Source organism: Lithobates pipiens, unplaced genomic scaffold (assembly GCF_037356315.1).
Source record: "Lithobates pipiens isolate NorthernLeopardFrog02 unplaced genomic scaffold, aLitPip1_a1.2 Scaffold_8, whole genome shotgun sequence".
Lineage (NCBI taxonomy): Eukaryota > Metazoa > Chordata > Amphibia > Anura > Ranidae > Lithobates > Lithobates pipiens.
In genome coordinates, this window is record NW_027507903.1 from 377,468,540 (window position 1) to 377,493,103 (window position 24,564).

The 24,564-nt window shown below is 46.0% G+C and overlaps 1 protein-coding gene across 4 annotated transcripts in view; it reads right to left on the reverse strand.

Moving 5' to 3' along the window:
- The window catches only part of LOC143964080 (A disintegrin and metalloproteinase with thrombospondin motifs 2-like), a 1,751,863-nt gene that overhangs the window by 137,008 nt on the left and 1,590,291 nt on the right, over nucleotides 1-24,564 (reverse strand). For all 4 annotated transcript variants that reach the window (XM_077473787.1, XM_077473788.1, XM_077473790.1 and 1 more), the window contains exon 21: nucleotides 23,084-23,173. In XM_077473787.1, the coding sequence (XP_077329913.1) occupies nucleotides 23,084-23,173 (90 nt within the window). The remainder of the gene's footprint in view (nucleotides 1-23,083; nucleotides 23,174-24,564) is intronic.

Here is a 24,564-nt window from a genome sequence, read left to right on the forward strand (position 1 = left end):
ATTGTCATTGCCAAAGTGCCATTGTCAAAGTGCGACAGCGCAGAAAGCCCAAAATTGGTCTGGGCAGGAAGGTGTTCAAGTGCCTGGTATTGAAGTGGTTCATTTTTTACTAGTAATGGCGGTGATCAGTGATTTTTATGCTGCATACACACAATCAGACTATCTGGCGGACAAACCGCCAGAAAGTCTGCCGGACTTTCCTAACGAGCGGACCTGCCCACACACAACCGGACTTTTCCAGTGGGCTAGGTACGCCGGACTATGGCAGGAGTCCGCCGTACTTTTGAAATGAACGGACTTGCCCACACACAGAGGAAAGTACAATTAATTTTGAACGAGGCACCAGGTAGACGGGACTAGGGCAGGAGGTCAATGTCGCCACCTCCATGGACAAGATTGACACGCCGCTGGCCCTGTCACCTGGTATGGGCTTAAAGGGGAAGCCCTACACTGAAAACACGGCGTGGGGGTCCACCCCCAAAATCCATATCAGACCCTTATCCGAGCACGCAGCTCAGCCGGTCAGGAAAGGGGGTGGGGACGAGCGAGCGCCCCCCCCCCCCTTCCTGAGTCATACCAGGCCACGTGCCCTCAACATGGGGGGGTGCTTTGGGGAAGGAGGGGCCCTGCTGCCCCGCCACCCCAAAGCACCTTGTCCCCATGTTGATGAGGACAAGGGCCTCTTCCCAACAACCCTGGCTGTTGGTTGTTGGGGTCTGTGGGTGGGGGGCTCATCGGAATCTGGGAGCCCCTTTTAATAAGGGGGCCCCCAGATACCGTACCCCCACCCTATGTGAATGAGTATTGGGGTACAATGTACCCCTACCCATTCATCTGTTGAAAAAAAATTTAAATGAAACACAACACAAGGTTTCAAAATAATTTATTGCACAGCTCCTGGGGTCTTCTTCCGTCTTGGGGGTCTTCCCGCCGGACTCCTCTGCAATCTTCTGCTAGCTCTTTTACTAGCGGAGTAGGCCGGCTTTCTTCCTCATCGCCGCCCGGGGGTCTTCTTGCAACTTCGGGGGTCTTGTCCCCCTCTTCGGTTCTTCTTGCCGGGCCTCCGCTTTCTTCCTTTAGCTCTTTTACTAGCGGTGGTCCGGTCTTCTGTCGCCGCCTTCTCATCTTCTTCTTCTTGTTCTTCTTCTTCCTTGAGATGTTGACTCGACGCTCTCTCTGGCCGCAATGACAGGGACGCGGTGTGCGGCAACTTATATAGGGACAATGGGCGAGGTGATCGGGTGATGTCCCCGCCCCTTATGATGTCCCAGTCCCAGAGGATGTAAAGGGGGCTCCCGGATTCCGATGAGCCCCCCGTCCACAGACCAGGACAACCAACGGCCAGGGTTGTCGGGAAGAGGCCCTTGTCCTCATCAACATGGGGACAAGGTGCTTTGGGGTGGGGGGGCCGCACTGCATGTTTGTTAGGTAAACCTGTTCAATTGCTTGGTAATACAAAGCTAATCAGGAAATCACATGGCAGCAATTTATTGATTTAGGCATCTAGATGTGGTGAAGACAATTTGCTGAAGTTCAAACTGAGCATCAGAATGGTGAAGAAAGGGGATTTAAGTGACTTTGAACAAGGCATGGTTGTTGGTGCCAGACACACTGGTCTGAGTATTTCAATAACTGATCTACTGGGATCAGTTGCCTACCTGAATATTATTGCTGACCATGTCCATACCTTTATGATTACAGTATACCCATCTTCTCATGTCTACTTCCAGCAGGATAATGCACCATGTCACAAGGCTCAAATCATCTTAAATTGGTTTCTTGAACATAACAGTGAATTCACTGTACTCCAATGGCCTTTACAGTCACCACATCTCAATCCAAAAGAGCACCTTTGTGATGTGGTAGAACAGGATTGCATCATGAATGTGCAGCCGACAAATCTGCAGCAACTGCCTGAGGCTATCATGTCAATATGGACCAAAATCTCTTAGGAATGTTTCCAACACCTAGTTGAATCTACGCCACAAAGAATTAATGCAGTTCTGAAGACAAAAGGGGGTCCAACCTGGTACTAGCAAGGTGTACCTAATAAAAGTGGCCGGTGAGTGTATGTGTATTCCAATCAAAGATAATTAGTTGCTTTCCATCAATTTTAAGGATATGGGTGGGCCAAGGAAAATTTCCCTTCCCTAATTATATGACTTAGATGGATGGGGTCCACAGCTTCCAAGACACTACACGCATAGTGCTAGAAGGCACAGAGACACACTTGCACAAGAAAATTACTAGAAATGTTCTGCTGCTCAAAGGGATATTGAAAGAATAAAGGCTGAGTAGCAATGAATTTTGTACAAATAAAGAGGCAGCAAGGCATGTTCAACTAAAACTGCAAAAGAGGTTCTGAGGAGTCAGAAAGAAAGCAGAGTGTAATACGTATGAGTAGCCAAAAAAAGCTTTTTTTTTTTTAGACAAAAATTACATAAGTTTGGCCCTCTCAGCCCACAATCTCCTAGGACACATCACATGTTCTAGGAGGTGGCATGAAAGTGCAGTGCGATATATACAGTGCCTTGAAAAAGTATTCATACCCCTTGAAATTTTCCACATTTTGTCATATTACAACTCCTGGACTTGGGAGCCAAATTGAGGAAAAGGACCTCCAATGTAGTATTCTCAGGAATACTACCGGTACCTCAAGCCACACCAGAAAGGTAGAGAGAGATGAGGGAAGTAAACAAGTGGCGAGGAGCTGGTGTAGTAAGGAGGGGTTTACGTCCCTGGAGGTTTGGGTTCCCATTGGACTGGGCCGACTTCTCAGTCGGTCACTAGTACTATAGAAGGGACGGACTGCACCTAAATGAGGAGGGTGCAGATCTTCTGGGAGTGAAGATGGCCAAAAAGTTAGAGGGGTTTTAAACTAAGCGACAGGAGGAGGGTCCAGAGCTAGAGATAGTCAGTGTAGAACATATTCCAGAGGGTAAAATTGGGGCCATTAATGATAGGTTGACTAAAGCACATAAACCCAAGGTAAGTATAGTAACAAGTCCTAGTCGCAATCTCGGAACACCCAATAAGAGGATAGTATGCAACCGGTCTAAACTACGTGGCATGTTCACCAATGCCAATAGCCTGGCGGACAAGATGGGTGAACTAGAGATACTGTTGTACGAAGAGGATTTGGAATTTGTGGGAATTTCAGAGACCTGTTTCAACAGCTCTAATGATTGGCTGGCAACCATTCAAGGGTATACCCTGTATCGCAAGAACAGAGAGGGTAAAAAAGAGGGGGGGGGGGGGGGTATGCCTATATATCAAGAATAACGTGCAAGTGAATGTGAGAGATGACATCACTAAGGGAGCTAGGGAGGAGGTGGAATCCTTATGGGTAGAGCTCCAAAGGGGATGAAGCTAAGGGGAAAATAATACTAGGAGTATGCTACAGGCCCCCTATCCTGAGGGAGGAGGAGGATACAGACCTCGTATCACAAGATAAGATTTCATTACCATAAGCGGTAACCCCGAGCCAGACTCGGGATCGCATCGCTGGATGGAGGGGGTTATTTACCTTGTCCCCTGGATCCAGCGATGTCTCCCCGCACTGTGACCTGCGAGCCACCGTGCCTCGCTCGGTCTGTGACAGTGCCGAGCTTTGTTCCCTGCGAGTGTTGCGACGCACGGGGATGGAGTTCGGCGCCAAATTCAAAAAGTAAAAAACACAGTATAGATACAGTATACTGTAATCTTACAGATTACAGTACTGTATCAAATAATTACACATCCCCTTTGTTCCTAGTGGTTTGTCCAGTGTCCTGCATGCAGTTTTATATTATACAGTGGTGTGAAAAAGTGTTTGCCCCCTTCCTCATTTCCTGTTCCTTTGCATGTTTGTCACACTTAAGTGTTTCGGAACATCAAACCAATTTAAACAATAGTCAAGGACAACACAAGTAAACACAAAATGCAATTTGTAAATGAAGGTGTTTATTATTAAAGGTGAAAAAAAATCCAAACCATCATGGCCCTGTGTGAAAAAGTGATTGCCCCCTAAACCTAATAACTGGTTGGGCCACCCTTAGCAGCAACAACTGCAACCAAGCGTTTGCGATAACGTGCAATGAGGCTTTTACAGCGTCCTGGAGGAATTTTGGCCCACTCATCTTTGCAGAATTGTCCTAATTCAGTTACATTAGAGGGTTTTCGAGCATGAACGGCCTTTTTAAGGTCATACCACAACATCTCAATAGGATTCAGGTCAGGACTTTGGCTAGGCCACTCCAAAGTCTTCATTTTGTTTTTCTTCAGCCATTCGGTGGTGGACTTGCTGGTGTGTTTAGGATCATTGTCCTGCTGCAGAACCCAAGTTCGTTTCAGCTTGAGTACACGAACAGATGGTCGGACATTCTCCTTCAGGATCTCTTGGTAGACAGCAGAATTCATAGTTCCTTTTATCACGGCAAGTCTTCCAGGTCCTGAAGCAGCAAAACAGCCCCAGACCATCACACTACCACCACCATATTTTACTGTTGGTATAATGTTCTTTTTATGAAATGCAGTGTTCCTTCTACGCCAGATATACTTGGACACACACCTTCCAAAGAGTTCCACTTTTGTCTCATCGGTCCACAGAATGTTGTCCCAAAAGTCTTGGGGATCATCAAGATGTGTTGTGGAGAAATTGAGACGAGCTTTGATGTTCTTTTTGCTCAGCAGTGGTTTTCTCCTTGGAACTCTGCCATGCAGGCCATTTTTGCCCAGTCTTTTCCTGATGGTGGAGGCATGAACGCTGACCTTAACTGAGGCAAGTGAGGCCTGCAGTTCCTTGGACGTTGTTGTGGGGTCTTTTGTGACCTCTTGGATGAGTCGTCGCTGTGCTCTTGGGGTAATTTTGGGCGGCCGGCCACTCCTGGGAAGGTTCACCACTGTTCCATGTCTTCGCCATTTGTGGATAAGGGCTCTCACTCTGGTTCGCTGGATTCCCAAAGCTTTGGAAATGGCTTTATAACCCTTTCCAGACTGATAGATCTCAATTACTTTCTTTCTCAATTGTTCTTGAATTTCTTTGGGTCTCGGCATGATGTGTAGCTTTTAAGGATCTTCTGGTGGACCTTACTGTGTCAAGCAGCTCCTATTTAAGTGATGCCTTGATTGTGAACAGGTGTGGCAATAATCAGGCCTGGGTGTGGCTAGAGAAATTGAACTCAGGTGTGGACAACCACAGTTATAGTATGTTTTAACAAGGGGGGCAATCACTTTTTCACACAGGGCCATGATGGTTTGGATTTTTTTTCACCTTTAATAATAAACACCTTCATTTACAAATTGCATTTTGTGTTTACTTGTGTTGTCCTTGACTATTGTTTAAATTGGTTTGATGTTCCGAAACACTTAAGTGTGACAAACATGCAAAGGAACAGGAAATGAGGAAGGGGGCAAACACTTTTTCACACCACTGTAAATACTGTTCTTTATGCCAGCAAACTGGAGATTGTCCATAGCAACCAAAAAATGTCCATTTACATCAAAAGTGGTTATAGACCAGCTAGAAAACAGTGATAATAAATTAGAATCACTCGCAGAATTGAGCGATAGTAATATGTGGGGAAATTTGACATCAAACACTAAAAGTAATGACAGCGACAATTCTGCAACTCAGCACATTTCAGTGTTTTTGATTTGATTACATTATTGAATATTTTTTATTATTATTATATTATTTTTTGATTATTTATTATAATTATGTATAGTTATTTAATTTTATATATATATATATATATATATATATATTATAATTTATGATTTCATATTTCAAATTTTATCATACCCGGGATGTCTATTAGACTCTTGTTTGGATGGATTTAAGTGAATTATTTCTAAGAATTACAGACCTACAATATAAAACGCAAAATTTCCATGCAAAATAATTGTACCGCTTTCAGCGTCTAAAATCTGACATAATCATACTGCCAGGGAGGTTAAACTATGAACCTTGCTAGAAGATATAAATTGGGATAAAATCTTAGGAAAAAAGAACATGGAGTAGAGATGGGTTTGCTTTAAGAGCATATTAAATAAGGGCATTAGCCAATGCATCTCATTGGGTAATACATTTAAAAGAGGGAATAAAAGTCCTGGATAGATTAACTCCAATGTAAAAATGCATATAAAAGCAAAGGAGAAGGCCTTCAAAAAATACAAGGTTGAGGAATCATCATCATCAGCATTATCATCATAAGCAATAGGGATGAGCCGAACACCCCCCAGTTCGGTTCGTACCAGAACCTGCGAACGGACAGAAAATTTGCGCAAACTTTAGAACCCCATTAAAGTCTATGGGACTTGAATGTTTAAAATCAAAAGTGCTCATTTTAAAGGCTAATATGCAAGTTATTGTCCTAAAAAGGGTTTGGGGACCTGGCTCCTGTATCTATGCAAAAAAAAGTTTTAAAAACAGCCGTTTTTTCGGGAGCACTTATTTTAATGATGCTTAAAGTGAAAAAAAAGTGAAATATTCCTTTAAATATCGTGCCTGGGGGGTGTCTATAATATGCCTGCGAAGTGGCATGTCCTTCCTGTGTTTAGAACAGGCCCTGCACAAAATGACATTTCTAACGGAAAAAAAAGTCATTTAAAACTGCTTGCGGTAACTGGTACATTTTTAAAGTGTAGCTCCAGTCAAAAAATCTATTTTTAAGCTTTTTGGAAAACATATTATCACCCCTGTAACATTTTTTTTTCTGCCCGTCTTTTTTCATCTCATTTCCTGTTGTCTCCTTCCGTTTGTAAGTTGGATGTTTGAAAGTAGGGGCCTGCCCTATATGCTCTGCAGAGATTTGGGCCTAAGGTGTTGGTGTTGCCACAACACTAAGTCCTCAAAGTGACTCTTGGTGGGCACTGGAATGCCCTGCTATGAACTATTATATCAAGAATTTTAATTACATGTCATTGTTGAGCAGTGGTAAAAAAAATCGAGCCTTTGGTGGTGGTGCTGGTGCCATAACACTGTAAGTCCTCACAGTTACTCTTGGTGGGTGTGCTGGAACAGGCCCTGCTGTGAAATATTATATCAAGAATTGTAATTACATGCACCTTTTGAACAGGGGCAGAACAATTGTGCCTTTGGTGGTGGTGGTAGTGCTGGTGCCACAACACTGCAGCAAAAAATCTAGTTGGAGAGCAGGAATGAGCCCTGCTGCAAAGTATTGCATCAAAATTTTTAATTACAAGCCCCTGTTAAACATGGGCTGAAAAATTGGGCCTTAGGCACTGGTGGCGGCGACCAGAACCAAAAATGTTCTTCCAAGCTATCAGCAGGATCATTGAGGAGGAAGAGGATAGTCAGTCAGCATAACAGGATAGTCACTCAGCATCAGCATAAGCAGTCTTGAAGGGATGTGACCTTTAAAAAAAAATGATTTGGTTACATCAGCTTCACGTATTTGGTAGCTGGGGGTGATCCAAGACTGATTCATCTTTATGAAGGTCAATCGATTAACCGAGTAGGTGGACAGACACACCCTGCCATTGTTTACAAAGCCTCCAGCAGCACTGAATGTGTGTTCTGAAAGAACGCTGGATGCAGGACAGGCTAGTAGCTCAATTGCATACTGTGCAAGCTCTGGCCAGTGATCAATCCTCAAGACCCAGTAACCCAGAGGATTTTCGGTGGGAAAGGTGTCCAAGTCTGATCTTGCCCCTAGGTATTCCTGCACCATGTAAATCAGACGCTGGCCATGGCTGCTGGAACCGATCATACTTTGGGGCTGCAGACTAAGAAAAATTCTGAATGCATCGGTCAGACGGCCACCTTCTCCACCGCTCCTTCTGTCAGGACCAGGAATTTGTAACCTCCCAGTCTCTGGGAACGCATTGCACAAACCTTTCTGCAAGGCCTCCCGGAGATGTCTCATCCTCTGCTCCCTCTGCAACGGCAAGATAAGGTCCGCAACCTTACCCTTGTACAGTGGATCAAGGAGAGTTGCCAGCCAGTAATGATCCCTCTCCTTGATCCGCTGAATACGAGGCTCCTTTCCCAGGCTTTGCAGGATCAGGGAGGCCATGCAGCGTAGGTTATCTGAGGCATTCGGTCCGGAGTCCTCTGGGTCACTAAGGATGACATGATCCGCAGCCACCTCCTCCCAGCCACGTACAAGTCCACAGGTATCTTGGGACTGTAAATGATCCCTAAAAGACTGCTGCTGATGCTGAGTGCAAGGCTCCACCTCCATGCTGACACAATCCTCCTCCTCCTCTTCCTTTGTGATTGGCGGGCCAGCAGGAACACTGTCTGGATAAAGGGGGCCTTGAGAGGCAAGAAAGTCCTAATCTTCCTGCCTCTGTTCTGACTCAAGTGCCCTGTCCATTATTCCACGCAGTGTGTGCTCCAACAGGTGGACAAGAGTGACAGTGTCACTGATGCATGCACTGTCACTGCTCACCATCCTTGCAGCATCCCCAAATGGTGACAGGACAGTGCATGTATCCCTGATCATGGCCCACTGGCGTGGGGAAAAAAACGAGCTCCCCTGACCCTGTTCTGGTGCCGTAGTCGCACAGTCATTGATGGCCCTCTGCTGCGTGTGCAGGCGCTGCAGCATGGCCAATGTTGAGTTCCACCTGCTGAGCATGTCACAGATTAGGCGGTTCTTGGGCAGGTTAAATTCCTTATGGAGGTCAGTCAGCCGAGCACTGGCATTATATGACCAGCAGAAATGCACACTTTCCTGACCTGCCTCAGGATATACCTGCCCAAGAACCGCTGCACCACCAAGTTAAGGACGTGAGCCACACAGGGCCCATGGTTCAGTTGTCCCTGTTGGAGGGCGGAGAGAAGGTTGGTGCCATTGTCACAAACCACCATTCCAGGCTTAAGCTGGCGTGGGTCAACCACCTCTCAGCCTGCCCCTGCAGAGCTGACAGAATATCTGCCCCAGTGTGGCTCCTGTCCCCCAAGCACACCAGCAAAACACGGCATGGCGTCTTTTCACCTGTGTACTTGCGTAGCCCCTTGAACGCCTATGGAGCACCACTGATTCCGAGGACAAAGCACAGGAAGAGGCCATGGAAGAAGAAGAGGAGGAGGTGGAGGAGAGAGGTGTGTCACAATCACCAGTAGTAGCATTTTGGAGGCGTGGTGGTGGAACAACCTCCAACACTACTGCACCTTGTCCTGCAGCCTTCCCAGCTGCCAGAAGAGTCACCCAATGCGCCGTGAAAGATAGGTAACGTCCCTGTCCATGCCTGCTGGACCATGAGTCAGCAGTAATATGCACCTTACTGCTGACCGCCCTGACCAGCGAGGCATGGACATTGCCTTCCACATGCCAGTAGAGAGGCGGAATTGCCTTCCATGAAAAAAATGGAAAAAAATGGTGTTTGGGAACCTGCCACTGAGGAACCGCACATTGCACAAACTCACGGAAGGGGGCCGAGTCTACCAACTGAAAAGGCAGCAGTTGAAGTGCTAGCAATTTAGCCAAGCTAGCATTCAACCGCTAGGCATGTGGATGGCTGGGAGTCAACTTCTTTCGATGTTCCAGCAGCTGGGACAGGGAGATTTGCCTGGTACAATCAGACTTCGGTGTACCGCTAGCAGATTGCCCGCAAGTACTTGGCTTTGACACACCTAATTTTACACCTTCATTCCTCTTAGTGCAGGTTTCAGAGAGGACTGAAGGTATAGTGGGGTTGGAAATCCCAGCTGATGAGGAGCAAGGAGAGGTCCGCTTTGTTCTTTGGTGTGGGTCTTTTAGGTACGCTTGCCAATGAACTGCATGGCAGGTCGACATATGTCTGGTCAAGCATGTGGTGCCAAGCGGCTAATGTTTTGGCCACGCGAGATACGCTTGAGGCATATGTTGCAAATAGCAGTGGTGTGATCTGATGTATTTGTCTCAAAAAAGGCTCACACCAAAGAACTTTTGGAATAACGCGCAGAGGCAGCACCCTGCACAGGCTGAGCTCTGCGGTGTGATTCAGGCGGTGTGCTGCCCTTAAGCTAGCCCCTGGAGGACATCCTGTCACGTTGGAGATGTGCCTCTCCCTCCTCCTCCTCCTCTCAGGCACCCACGTAGAGTCAGTGACCTCATCATTCCCTCCCTCCTCATCACTGAAGCAAACATGGCAGTATGCTGCAGCTGTAGGAACATGACTGCCAGATTGCTGTCCTTCTTGGGCATCCCCTCTCTCTGGGCTCACGTTACTGCCTTCCTCTAGCTGGGTATCATCACCAGAGCCTTCAAAATGCTGGGCATCCTCCTGAAGCATGTACCCAACACTGTGCTTAAACAGTTCGGGGGACTCCTCAGGAGGACATGGTGGGGCTAGGGAAGGAGTGACTGATGCCATTGAGAGGAGGGAAGAGGCCACGTTGGCAGATGCTTTGCCAGTACCCCGAGCCTGGTAAGAGAGGATGAGGAGGGTTTGGTCATCCACTCTACCAAGTCTTCGTCATGTTGACGCTCAACACGTCCAGCTGACAAAAATAAGGACAAGCGTGTCCCATGGCCACGTGCTGATGAGGATGTACCGCGTCCACGACCAGCACTGTTGCCTCTAGACACAGAGCCTGCTTGCCCTCTTTTATTAGCTCGTGACTGTCTGCTTCTCCTGGTTGGCCTTCCAGACATACTAATGGCCTGCAGAGAGATGTAGCTGCACAAAGCTGGGACGTATATACTGATTATACTGCAGCTAGCAGAATCAACTGCCTGCCTGTAGTATTATTACTATGAGAACACCAGCAATTGGGTAGCTTTAGGTGCACACTGAGCAGATGACACAGTACACTGACTGTAATTAGTGCAGCTGCCTGCAGTATAGGATCAGCAGAACACCAGCAATTGGGGTAGCTTTAGGTGCACACTGAGCAGATGACACAGTACACCGACTGTAATTACTGTAGCTGCCTGCGGTATAGGATCAGCAAAACACTGGCAATCGGGGTAGCTTTAGGTGCACACTGTGCAGATGACACAGTACACCGACTGTAATTACTGGAGCTGCCTGCCTATGGTATAGGATGAGAAGAACACCAGCAATTGGGAGTAGCTTTAGCTGTACACTGTGCAGGTAGCACAATACACCGACTGTAATTACTGGAGCTGTTTGCCTGCAGTATAGGATTAGCAGAACACTAGCAATTGGGGTAGCTTTAGGTGCAAACTGTGCAGATGACACAGTACACCGACTGTAATTGCTACAGCTGCCTGCGGATAGAATCAGCAGTACACCAGAAATTGGGGTTGCTTTAGGCGTACACTGTGTAGATGACACAATACACCAACTGTAATTACTGGAGCTGCCTGTGGTATAGGATCAGAAGAACACCAGCAATTGGAGTAGCTTTAGCTGTACACTGTGCAGGTGGCACAATACACCGACTGTAATTACTGCAGCTGCCTGCCTGTGGTATAGGATAAGCAGAACACCAGCAATTTTGGTAGCTTTAGGTACACACTGTGCAGATGGCACAGTACACCAACTGGAATTACTGGAGTTGCCTGCAGTATAGGATCAGCAGACCACCAGCAATTGGGGTAGCTTTAGGCGCACACTGTGCAGATGACACAATACACCAACTGTAATTACTGGAGCTGCCTGCGGTATAGGATCAGCAGAATGCCAACAATTGGGGTAGCTTTAGGTGCAAACTGTGCAGATAACACAGTACACCAACTGTAATTGCTACAGTTGCCTACAGATAGAATCAACAGAACACCAGCAATTGGGGTAGCTTGAGGCGTACACTGTGCAGATGACACAATACACCAACTGTAATTACTGGAGCTGCCTGCGGTATAGGATCAGCAGAATGCCAACAATTGGGGTAGCTTTAGGTGCAAACTGTGCAGATTGTCACAGATCAGCTGCAGAGCTGATCTGTGTCTCACCTTTACTGCAGTGGGTCGGCTGGCATGTGTTGTTTCACTCTGCAGCTATGGGTGTCGCTGCCCTTCACCTGTTGCCTAATATAGGTTTCCTTCCTGCTACTTCCTGTCCAGCCCCTCATGTGCTTCTCTATTTAAATCCCTTTCTAACCAGCTACTATTGCTTGAGCAACATTTGTTTTCTCCTGTGTAGCCTGTTTTACCTGACCTCTCGTGAACTGATCTCTTGTGTACCGACCCGGCTTGTTCTGATTAACATGGCTGCAGCCCGCCCTGACCTTGGCTCACTATCCGGCTCTCCTTTGCTTCATCCATCCATCCTTGTCTAACAGTGTCTTCTGGTACTTCCCTAGCGAGCAGGGTGAACCCAGGGGTCATGACCTGGGGTCAGCACGCAGTTAAGCCCAAACCTTTGTGAGAGGGTCCCTGGCGGAACACCGACTGGCTCTTAGATTCCACGTCCTGGGGAATCCCGCATCACCTGCTCGCCTGTGGGCTCACTGTAAGTAGTACCGTGACAGTTTGCTAAAGCCATGAGCGTCTCTGAGAATCGGCCACTGACCGAGGATCAAATGCAACATCTAGTTCAGAGACTTAACTCCCAGCAAGCTAATCAAGAGCAAATAATGCTGGTTCTCCAGGATCTTGCCTCTCGTCTGGATCGTCTGCAACTCGCTGAAACTTCAGCTCCTCCCGTTCTGGCTCCTGCTTCAGTTGCTCCTGTCTTACCTGCTGCACCTGGCAATCCCTGCCTGCATCTGCCATCGCCACCTCATTTTTCCGGTGATCCTAAGGCTTGTCGGGGCTTCATTAATCAGTGTTCCGTCCACTTTGAACTTTCCAGCCACCATTTTCCAACTGATCGCACCAAAGTCGCATATATCATCTCTCTCCTCTCCGATGATGCTTTAACTTGGGCTTCTCCACTCTGGGAATCACACGTTCCTATCACCTCTGACCTCCAGCTCTTTTTTGATGCATTTCAGAAAACATTTGATGAGCCCGGCAGAGTGTCTTTGTCTGCTGGGGCCCTCCTTGGTCTTCGTCAGCAAGAAATGACAGTCAGCCAGTACGCAGTTCAATTCCATACGCTGGCCGCTGAACTCAAATGGAATAATGAGGCCCTTACTGCTACCTTCTGGCAAGGCCTATCTGACCGTGTCAAGGTTGAACTCGCTGGACGCACCATTCCCACCACATTGGATGACTTATTCGCATTGAGCATTCAAATTGACATGTGTTTCCAGGAGCGGGCTCTGGAGAAATCCAGATCCAATCGTCCCCCTGCTGGCCGTCCAGCACAGGTAGTCCAAAGACCGGTGCAATCCTCTCCGTCTTCTACCTTTCACATGTTGGAAGAACCTATGCAGCTTGGGCGAACCTGCCTCACTCCAGAGGAACGTGCCCGACGCATGGGATTGGACTTGTGCCTTTACTGTGGTGATAAAGGACATCTTTTGAACTCCTGTCCAGTCCGTCCGGGAAACTCCAGGGTCTAGGTCACTCAGAGGGAGGTGATCTAGACTGATCCGTTAATTTTACTCGCTTCCCTCATTTCACCCTTCCCGTGGTTAACCACTGGGCTCAGAATGCCTATCAACTCTCTGCATACATGGATTCTGGTGCTGCCGGGAATTTCATTGAACAATCTTTAGCTTCCGAGTTGGGCATCGCCTTTGTTGCCTTGGCTATACCCCTCTCCATAACTGCAGTAGACGGCTCCTTCTTGCCTATGAGTCCAATCCGGTTTAAAACCTCTCCTATACGCATTGGGGCTTTGCATAGTGAGGAGATCTCTTTCCTAATATTGCCTAAATCCTCCAGTCCCATCATCCTGGGCCTTCCATGGTTGCAGAAACACTCCCTGAATCTTAACTGGAATTCTGAACAAGTATTGGCTTGGGGTCCTCCATGCCAGCAACAATGTATTTCCAAGTTGCTAACTCCTCCTTCCATTCCTCTTGCTGAGACCTCCACAACTCCCATGTTGCCTGCCCAATATCAGTCCTTCCGAGATGTTTTCTGCAAAAAGTCCGCTGATCGCCTTCCTCCTCACAGAGACTTTGACTGCTCCATTGAGCTTTTACCTGGGACCTCTCCTCCCCGAGGCCGAGTCTACCCTCCATCTATCCCCGAGACACAAGCCATGTCTGAATACATTCGAGAAAACCTGCATAAGGGTTTCATCAGGAAAGCTAACTCACCTGCCGGAGCCGGGTTCTTCTTTGTAGCAAAAAAGAATGGTTCACTCCGTCCATGCATCGACTACAGGGGTCTTAACACATATCACCGTGAAGAACCGATACCCTCTTCCTTTAATTTGCGGACTCTTTGACAGACTGAGGTTCTCATGTTTTTACTAAATTGGATCTTAGAGGGGCCTACAATTTATTAAGAATACGGGAAGGAGACAAATGGATGACCGCCTTTAACATCAGGGATGGACATTATGAGTATCTTGTGATGCCCTTCGGCTTATGCAATGCCCCAGCGGTCTTCCAAAATTTTGTTAACAAGATCATTCGTGACCTTCTGTATGTCTATGTTATTGTTTATCTAGATGATATTCTTATTTTCTCACCAGACTTACCTACCCATCGTCTTCATGTAAAAACTGTGCTACAGCGTCTACGGGACAATTATCTATATGCAAAACTGGAGAAGTGTCTATTTGAGCAAACACAAGTTCCATTTCTTGGCTATATAATCTCATCACAAGGCCTCCTCATGAACCCAGCCAAACTTCGGGCCATTTCCGAGTGGCCCCAGCCCTCTGGTCTTAAAGCCACCCAACGCTTTTTGGGCTTCACCAATTACTATCGCCAATTCATTCATAACTACTCCACCTTAGTGGCTTCTATTACATCTCTCACCCGCAAAGGTGTCAATGCTCGGCTCTGGTCCCCTGAAGCCATTGAAGCTTTCCACAAACTCAAGGCAGCCTTCCTCTCCGCCCCTATTCTTCTACGCCCGGGCATTGCTAAACCCTTTTCTTTGGAGGTAGATGCCTCTTCTGTAGGAGTCGGTGCCGTCCTATTCCAAGCTCAGCAGGGCAAGTCTCAACCTTGCGGATTCTTTTCCAAGAAGTTTCCTGATGCAGAGAAAAACTATACCATTGGAGATCGTGAGCTCCTCACTATTAAACTAGCTCTTCAAGAATGGCGACATCTTCTAGAGCAGGGATCCTCAAACTACGGCCCTCCATCTGTTGTGAAACTACACATCCCATGAGGCATTGTAAAACTCTGACATTCACAGACATGACTAGGCATGATGGGAATTGTAGTTCCTGAACAACTGGAGGGCCATAGTTTGAAGACCCATGTTCTAGAGGGTTTTCCCCATTGTATTATCATCTATACTGATCATAAAAATCCGCAGTATTTACATTCCACAAAAGCCTGAACCCACATCAAGCTCTCTGGGCCCTCTTTTTCACCCGCTTCAATTTTAACATTACTTTCCATCCAGGTGCCAAGAACCTTTGAGCCAATGCCTTGTCCAGGTCATTTGATGTCAATGATTCTGTGAATCACCTAGATCCTGGTCCCATCATTCCTCCGCATCGTATTCTAGCACCACTCAGCTCCAGTCTACGCAGCCTCCTCCTGGTAAAACTTTTGTAGATCCTGCACTTGGTCCCAAACTCTTTGCTTGGGCACATGACTCCAAGTTCTCTGGACATCCTGGCATACCTTGTACTTGTGATCTTCTTCAGCGTCATTATTGGTGGCCTTCTCTTTGTAAGGATGTCAAGGAATGCATTCAAGCTTGTACGGTTTATGTACTTTGCCAATCTTCCACGTCTGCCCCTGCTGGGTTGCTTTTACCCTTACCAGTGCCCGATGTACCTTGGCATTGTATTGCCATGGATTTTATCTCAGATCTGCCTCCCTCAACAGGTTCTACAGTCATCTGGGCAGTGGTGGATCGGTTCTCCAAAATGTGTAACTTGATTCCTCTCCCAGGCCTACCCTCTGCTCCCAGTCTTGCCACAACTTTCATTAAGGAGATCTTTCGTCTTCATGGGATGCCTTCCCATATCGTCTCTGACAGAGGAGTTCACTTTACTGCTCGGTTTTGGAGAGCCTTGGCCAGCTCCTTTGGGATTAAATTGGATTTTTCATCTGCCTTACATCTCCAGTCCAATGGGCAAACGGAATGTGTCAATCAAAATGTAGAACATTTTCTCCGTGCCTTCATTTCAGCCCACCAAGATGACTGGGTGGACCTTTTGCCCTGGGCAGAGTTTGCGTTAAACCATCACGCCAATGCCAGTTCTGGAAAATCTCCTTTCTTCACAGTTTATGGGCAGCATCCATCTGTTCCCTTTTCTGTTTCCATTTCTCCTGTTGTACCAGCAGCAGCTGAGACCCAAAGGTCCTTCAACTCAATCTGGAAAAAAGTCTCTGGGAATCTACATCTAGCTGCTTCCAGGCATAAAACTGCGGCAGATCGTCATCGCCGTCCAGCTCCTAAGTTCCTGCATGGCTATAGAGTTTGGCTCTCTACCAAGCACATCCGACTCCGGGTACCCTCAATGAAATTTGCCCCTCGCTTGATTGATCCATTTCCTATTCTCCGCCAGATCAATCCAGTGGCTTTCAAGCTCCGTCTACCCTCTCATCTCAGGATACCCCACACCTTCCCTATCTCCCTGCTCAGGCCACTGGTCCTCAATCGCTTCTCTCGCCCTTCTTCTCACAACGCTTCTGTGGCCGATACCTTGGATCAGTATGAGATTCAAGTAATATTGGACTCCAAGTACTCCCGAGGGAGGCTATTCTATCTCATTTATTGGAAGGGCTATGAACCGGAGGAGAGGTCTTGGGTCCCTGCCACCAATGTCTCTGCTCCACGTTTGGTGACCAGATTCCATCAGAAATTTCCCTCCAAGCCAGCCCCCAGACATGTAGGGGGACCTTGTAAGAGGGGGGGGGGGTACTGTCACAGATCAGCTGCGGAGCTGATCTATGTCTCACCTTTACTGCAGTGGGTCGGCTGGCATCTGTTGTTCCACTGGCGGGTGTTCAGCTCTGTGCACTCAGCAGCTATGGGTGTCACCGCCCTTCACCTCTTGCCTAATATATGTTTCCTTCCTGCTACTTCCTGTCCAGCTCCTCGTGCTTCTCTATTTAAATCCCTTTCTAACCAGCTACTATTGCTTGAGCAACATTTGTTTCTGAAGCTCCCCGTGTAACCTGTTTTACCTGACTTCTCGTGAACTGATCTCTTGTGTACCGAACCGGCTTGTTCTGATTAACATGGCTGCAGCCCGCCCTGACCTTGACTCACAATCCGACTCTCCTTTGCTTCATCCATCTATCCTTGTCTAACAGTGTCTTCTGGTACTTCCCTAGCGAGCAGGGTGAACCCGGGGGTCGTGACCTGGGGTCAGCACACAGCCAAGCCCAAACCTTTGTGAGAGGGTCCCTGGCGGAACACCGGCTGGCTCTTAGATTCCATGCCCTGGGGTATCCCGTGTCACCTGCTCGCCTGTGGGCTCACTGTAAGTAGTACTGTGACACAAATGACAAGGTACACCAACTGTAATTGCTACAGCTACCTTCAGATAGAATCAACAGAACACCAGCAATTGGGGTAGCTTGAGGCGTACACTGTGCAGATGACACAATACACCAACTGTAATTACTGGAGCTGCCTACGGTATAGGATCAGCAGAACACCAGCAATTGGGGTAGCTTTAGGTGCACACTGTGCAGGCGGCACAATACACCAACTGTAACTGCTACAGCTGCCTGTGGTATAGGACCGGAAGAACACCAGCAATTGGGGTAGCTTCAGGTGTACACTGTGCAGGTGGCACAATACACTGACTGTAACTGCTACAGCTGGCTGTGGTATAGGACCAGAAGAACTCCAGCAATTGGGGTAGCTTCAGGTGTACACTGTGCAGGTGGCACAATACACCAACTGTAATTGCTGTAATTGCTGCAGCAGCTGTCTGTGGTATAGGATCAGAAGAACACCAGCAATTGGGGTAGTTTCAGGTGTACACTGTGCAGGTGGCACAATACACCGACTGTAATTGCAATAGCTTAAAAGGAAATTCAGATACTGTCTCTCCGTCTTTCTCTCTCTCTCAGCGATGCAACACACTACGCAAGGCCAAAAGGTGGCCTTATATAGTGTGGGGCGTGTACTAAACCCCCTGAGCCATAATTGGCCACAGGCATGCTGCCTGTGGCCAATTATGGCTCTCTTTGCTGACGGCGCTGTGATTGGCAAGCATGCGGGTCATAGTGCATGCTTGGCCAATCATCAGCCAGCAATGCACTGCAATGCCGCAGTGCATTATGGGCCATGAGCACCACTCAAATTTGGCGCGAACGGCCCATAATGTTCAGATTTCGCTGAACGGGCGAACAGCCAGTGTTCGAGTCGAACATGGGTTCGACTCGAACACTCAGCTCATCCCTAATTAGCAAGGTTTTAGTAATGAAAACTGTAACATTAGCAGTAATCAGCATGGATTCATGAAGAATCCTTCTTGCCAAACCAATCTATTAACCTTCTATGAGGAGGTGAGTTGCCAGCTAGATAAAGGAAGGCCTGCAGATGTGGTGTATCTGGATTTTGTAATAACATTTGACACAGTTCCCCATATACGTTTACTGTACAAAATAAGGTCCGTTGGCATGGACCATATGTTGAGTACATGAATTGAACATTGGCTACAAGGACGAGATCAGAGGATGGTGATAAATGGGGAGCACTTGGAATGGTTAGGGGTGGGTAGTGGGGTCCCCCAGGGTTCTGTCCTGGGATCAATCCTATTTCATTTGTTCATAAACGAGCAGCACAGTGGTGTAGTGGTTAGCACTCTCACCTAGCAGTAAGAAGGGTCGCTGGTTCAAATTCCAACCACGACACTACCTGCCTGGAGTTTGCATGTTCTCCCTGTGCCTGCGTGGGTTTCCTCCGGGTACTCCGGTTTCCTCCCACAATCCAAAGACATGCAGGTAGGTTAATTGCCTTCTGTCAAAAAAAAAAAAATTGGCCCTAGTATATGAATGGGGACCTAGGATTGTGGGCTCCTTGAGGGTAGGGACAGAAATGAGTGTGTACAGGGATAGGGACAATTGTAGACACTCACTCAGGTTGAACTGGATGAACTGGTGTCTTTATTCAACCTAACAAACTATGAAACTATGAAACCTCTCTAGGATGGAAAAGGACCAAGGAGTCGATGATATGCTCAGCAATGGCATGAAATGCCAAGCTGCTGCTAACAAAGCAAACAGAATATTGGCATGCATTAAAAATGGGATTAACTCCAGAGATAAAACAATAATTTCCTCTACAAGACTCTGGTCCGGTCGCACCTAGATTATGCTGTCCAGTTCTGGGCACCAGTCCTCGGGAAATGGAGCGAGTACAAAGAAGGGCAACAAAGCTAATAAAGGGTCTGGAGGATATTGGTTATGAAGAAAGGTTGCGAGCACTGAACTTATTCTCTCTGGAGAAGAGACACTTGAGAGAATATGTGATTTCAATTTAAAAATACCGTACTGGTGACCCCATAATAAGGATAAAACTTTTTCATGGAAGGGAGTTTATTAATACATGTGGCCACGCATTAAAATTAGGAGAAAAGAGGTTTAACCTTAAACTACATAGAGGGTATCTTTACTGTAAGAGCGTAAATAATGTGGAATTCCCTTCCACAGGCGGTGGTCTCAGCTGGGGACATCAATAGTTTCAAGAAACTATGAGATAAGCAACTGAACGAACACAACATACAGGGATAGACAAGGTAATACTGTCATATAATCAAACACATAGGTTGGACTTGATGGACTTGTGTCTTTTTTCAACCTCACCTACTATGTGACCAAAAACGGAAATGTATTTTTTGGGGATTTTATGTAATAGACCAACACAAAGTGGCACATAATTGTGAAGTGGAAGGAAAATGATAAATGGTTTTCAACATTTTTTACAAAAAAATATCTAAAAAGTGTGGCGTGCATTTGTATTCAGCCCCTTTACTCCCCTAACTAAAATCTAAGGAAACCAACTGCCTTCAGAAGTCACCTAAATAGTGTCCACCTGTGTGTAATTTAATCTCAGTATAAATACAGCCGTTGTGTGAAGCCCTCAGAGGGTTTATTAGAGAACCTAAGTGAACAAACAGCATCACGAAGGCCAAGGAACACACCAGACAGGTCAAGGATAAAGTTGTTGAGAAGTTTAAAGCAGGGTTAGGTTCTAAAAAAAATTGCAAGCTTTGAACATCTCACGGAGCTCTGTTCAATCCATTATCCAAAAATGGAAATAGTATGGCACAACTGCAAACCTACCAAGACATAGATGTCCAAGAAGAAAGCACTCATGAAAAAAAAGCCATAAGATGTCCCATTTGCAGTTTGACCATGTGGGGGACACAGCAAACGTGGAAGAAGGTGTTCTGGTCAGATAAAACCAAAAGTGAACTTTTTGGCCTAAAAGCAAAACGCTATGTGGCAGAAAACGAACAATGCACATCACCCTAAACAAACCATGCCCACTGTGAAGCATGGTGGTGGCAGCACATGTTGTGGCTATGCTTTTCTTCAGCAGGGACAGGAAAACTGGCCAGAGTTGATAGGAAGATGGATGGAGCCAAATACAATCTTATGCCCCATACACACGATCGGACTATCCGGCGGACTTTTTTTTCCAAAAAATCCGGCGGACTTAGAAAGAAGTTGACTCAAAATTGTCCGCCGGATGGGTAATCTGCGCAATAGTCCGCCGGACTTTTTAAATGAACGGACTTGCCCATACACACAGAAAAGTCTGTTCATTTTGAACACGGCTCCAGGTAGATGGGACTAGCGAAGGAATTCACTGGGTATGGACTTAAAGGGGAAGCCCTACACCGAAAAAACGGTGTGGGGGTCCTCCAAAGTCCATATCAGACCCTTATCCAACCACGTAGCCTGGCTGGTCAGGAAAGGGGGTGGAGACGAGCGAGCGCCCCCCTCCTGAGCCGTACCAGGCCATGTGCCTTCAACATGGGGGGGTGCATGTTGATGGGGACAAGGGCCTCTTCCCGACAACCCTGGCCGTTGGTGTCTGCGGGCGGGGGGCTTATCGGAATCCGGGAGCCCCCTTTAATAAGGGGGCCCCCAGACACCGGTCCCCCACCCTATGTAAATGAGTATGGGGTACCATGTACCCCTACCCATTCACCTGGTGAAAAAAGTGTAAATAAAAAACACAACACAAGTTTTTAAAATAATTTATTGGACAGCTCCGATGGTCTTCTCTTCTTCCGTCTTGGGGAGTCTTCTCACGGCACTCCTCCGCTATCTTCTGCTCTTTTACTAGCTCTTTTACTAGCGGAGGAGCCCGGCTTTCTTCTTCATCGCCGCCGCCGTCCAGGGGTCTTCTTCCGACTTCGGGGGTCTTGTCCCCCTCTTCGATTCTTCTTGCTGGGCCTCCACTATCTTCTTATAACTCTTTTACTAACGGTGACCCGGTCTTCTGCCGCCACGGCTTTCTTCTCTTCTTCCGACTTCAGGGGTCTTGTCCCCCTCTTCGGTTCTTCTTGCCAGGCCTCCGCTTTTTTCTTCCAGCTCTTTTACTAGCGTTGACCCGGTCTTCTGTCGCCGCCGCGTTCTTATCTTCTTCCTTGAGATGTTGATTCAACGCTCTCTCTGGCCGCAATGATAGGGACGCGTTGTGCGTCGACTTTTATAGGGACAAAGGGCGGGGTCACCGGGTGATTGCTGTTTACAGATGCTCTCCATCCATCTGACAGAACTTTTGCCAATTTTTCTTTGCAAAATAGCTCATAATGTCACTCTCTAGATCAGGGGTAGGCTACCTAGGGTCCTCCAGCTGTTGTGGAACAACAATTCTCATGAGGCATTGCAAGGCTGGCAGTTACAATTACTCCCAGAGGCATGATGGGACGTGTAATTCTGCAACAGCTGGAGGGCCCCAGGTTGCCTACCCCTGCTCTAGATGTGCATAGCTGGTAGAGACTTACCCAAAAAGACTTGCAGCTGTAATTGCAGTAAAAAGTGGTTCTACAAAGTATTGACTCAAGGGGGCTGAATACAAATGCATGCAACACTTTTCACATACAGTAATACCTCAGATTGCGAGTAACGCAGTTTACGATTGTTGCACAATACGAGCTATTCTTTTAAAATCCTGACTCGGTTTGCGAGCGTGGTCTCGCAAGATGAGCAGGATTCAAGCCAATGGGATGTGCAGTACCACATTTGGCCAGAGGTGTGGGGGGCACCATTGATACTCGGAGCCGTTTAGAGACACTCCAAAATACTCCATTCCAGAGTGTCTCTGAACCTCTCAAAGTGTCATTGAGTGCATCCGAACGGCTCTGAGCAGTTTCCAAGTGTCTCCGGCTCCCCCACCTCTGACCACATGTAGTACAGCATACAACAGCAGTCACTGTGGAACTTATTATCTGAGTTTCCATTGACTCCTATGGGGAATCCTGCTTTGATATACGAGTGCTTTGGATTACAAGCATTTTTCTGGAACGAATTATGCTCGTAATCCAAGGCACCACTGTATTTATTTGTAAAAAAAAAATTAAAACCATTTATCATTTTCCTTCCACTTCACAATTTTGTGCTACTTTGTGTTGGTCTATCACATAAAATCCCAATAAAATACATTTACGTTTTTGGTTGTAACATGGCAAAATGTGGAAAATTTCCAGGGGCATGGATACTTTTTCAAGGCAATATATATATATATAGATATGATATAAGATATGGGAATCAAGTAGGGAAGTTTCAGTTTCACCAGGGTATCATTTATATAGCCTCAAAGTCGTTGCATACATTATTTTTATATATATATATATATATATATATATATATATATATATAAAAGAATGTATGCAACGACTTTGAGGCTATATAAATGATACCCTGATGAAACTGAAACTTCCCTACTTGATTCCCATATCTTTACAGACCCCTACATTAATTTTCATAGCTAAATAGACTTCTGGTGCATGACAACTATGTCACCCACAGGTGTGTGAATCTTCCACTTTACATTTTTTTTTCTTCCTGCATATACTACCGCATAAACTAATCAATAGAGAGTCAATTGAAAAGACAGGTTAAATGCAAGTACACAATTAGGATAATTTAACATTCCAAAAAGTGAAAGGAAAAGAGCAAAAGTCCATAGCTGCAAGAGCATGCAATTTATGCCACAAGCAGAATTATAAATAGGTCTTTTACTTGAAGACTTTTTTTGGGTTGGGTAATCTGCATCCGGTTTAGACAGCCACTGTACTACATAATTGTTCTTTAATGGATCAGTTGAATTTCCTAAAAAACAAACAAACAAAAAAAAACAATTAACAATTTAACAATTTCATGTTAAATATACATTAAACAGCTTTTCAGAATTTTTATTTCACAGTATAAAAGCAGATTACTATAGCTCTTTTCATTTTCTCTTTCTCAGTCTTCCATGCTACTTCACAGGTAAATGCTGTTATGAATATTCATGCTAACCATATCCATGCTATGTGTGACTGAGAAAAATGACACTGCTGATCTACAATTTGCTCTGCAGTAAATACTGCTGCTTTGAACATCCATGCTAACCATACTACAGTATGGCTGAGAACTTGACACTCTTAATCAACTCTTCATGGTACAGTAAATGTTCTCACAATATTTTTCTCACCTCTTTTTGCCTTTTGTGATGAAAGAAACAATTCTCTTTTATGACCTTAGCCTGTGTCTGTGGCCTATCTGGTTTTGACAGTTCACTTCAAGTGTCTCTTATTAATTCATTGATCATAAATTGATAAATATTTCCCTGACCCATATCCGCATATATTTAGATCAGCCTATGGGGAAAGCCACATACTTTAAAAAAAAAAATAAAGCAGAGTGGGGTTGGTGGCTCTACCTATAGGCCAGAAGGTGATTGATCAAACCCTCTAAGTGTAAAGGTGGATTTGTGCCTGGTGCGATGACCAATAAAATTTATAAACTCCACTAATTATAAAAACCTCAAGTGCTTGATAAACATAAAAGCATCCTATAATGTGACATGTAGTGAAATGATTATATGTGAAAGCAGCAATGTGTGAAATGCACCTACCCTCACAGATACTTGATAATATTGGGGTTGGAAAAAACCTAATCCACCCAAAAACTTTGTAACTGTGAAGTTGCACCAAATAGCATAAAAAATAAAATAAAAATGTGTAGCATTAAAATATTTCAAAACACCATGATAAAACTCAAAAAAATAAGTATAATTAAAAGTTCATATATACACTTCAAAAAAGTTAATAGTTCAATCAAAAAAAAAAATGCAGTATTGCTGTGGAAATTCCAAGGTGACAAGTGCTCAGATCATTAGGTGACTCTTGTGCTCCCCCTTATGGGTCACCACTCACCAGCTCCTATTATTCCTGCAGGGGTAGTTGGCATATAGGAATAACCAGATGTTCCCTTGATAGCTCCTCCAGCTGGTTCACCAGGTCAATATACCTTAGACTCTCCTCTATTATATCCAGCAATTCCCAGGTACAGAGCAGTTCCAGAAATACTTCAATGAAGTCCCAGTGATAAATTCTCATAAGGAAGAGATATGGGCTCCCATAGTGTAGTATCAAAGGTTATTTTAATAAAAAATCAAATTAAAAACAAACGTCCCATGCAATGGGTAAAATAAACTCCCAAACTAAACTACAGTCTAT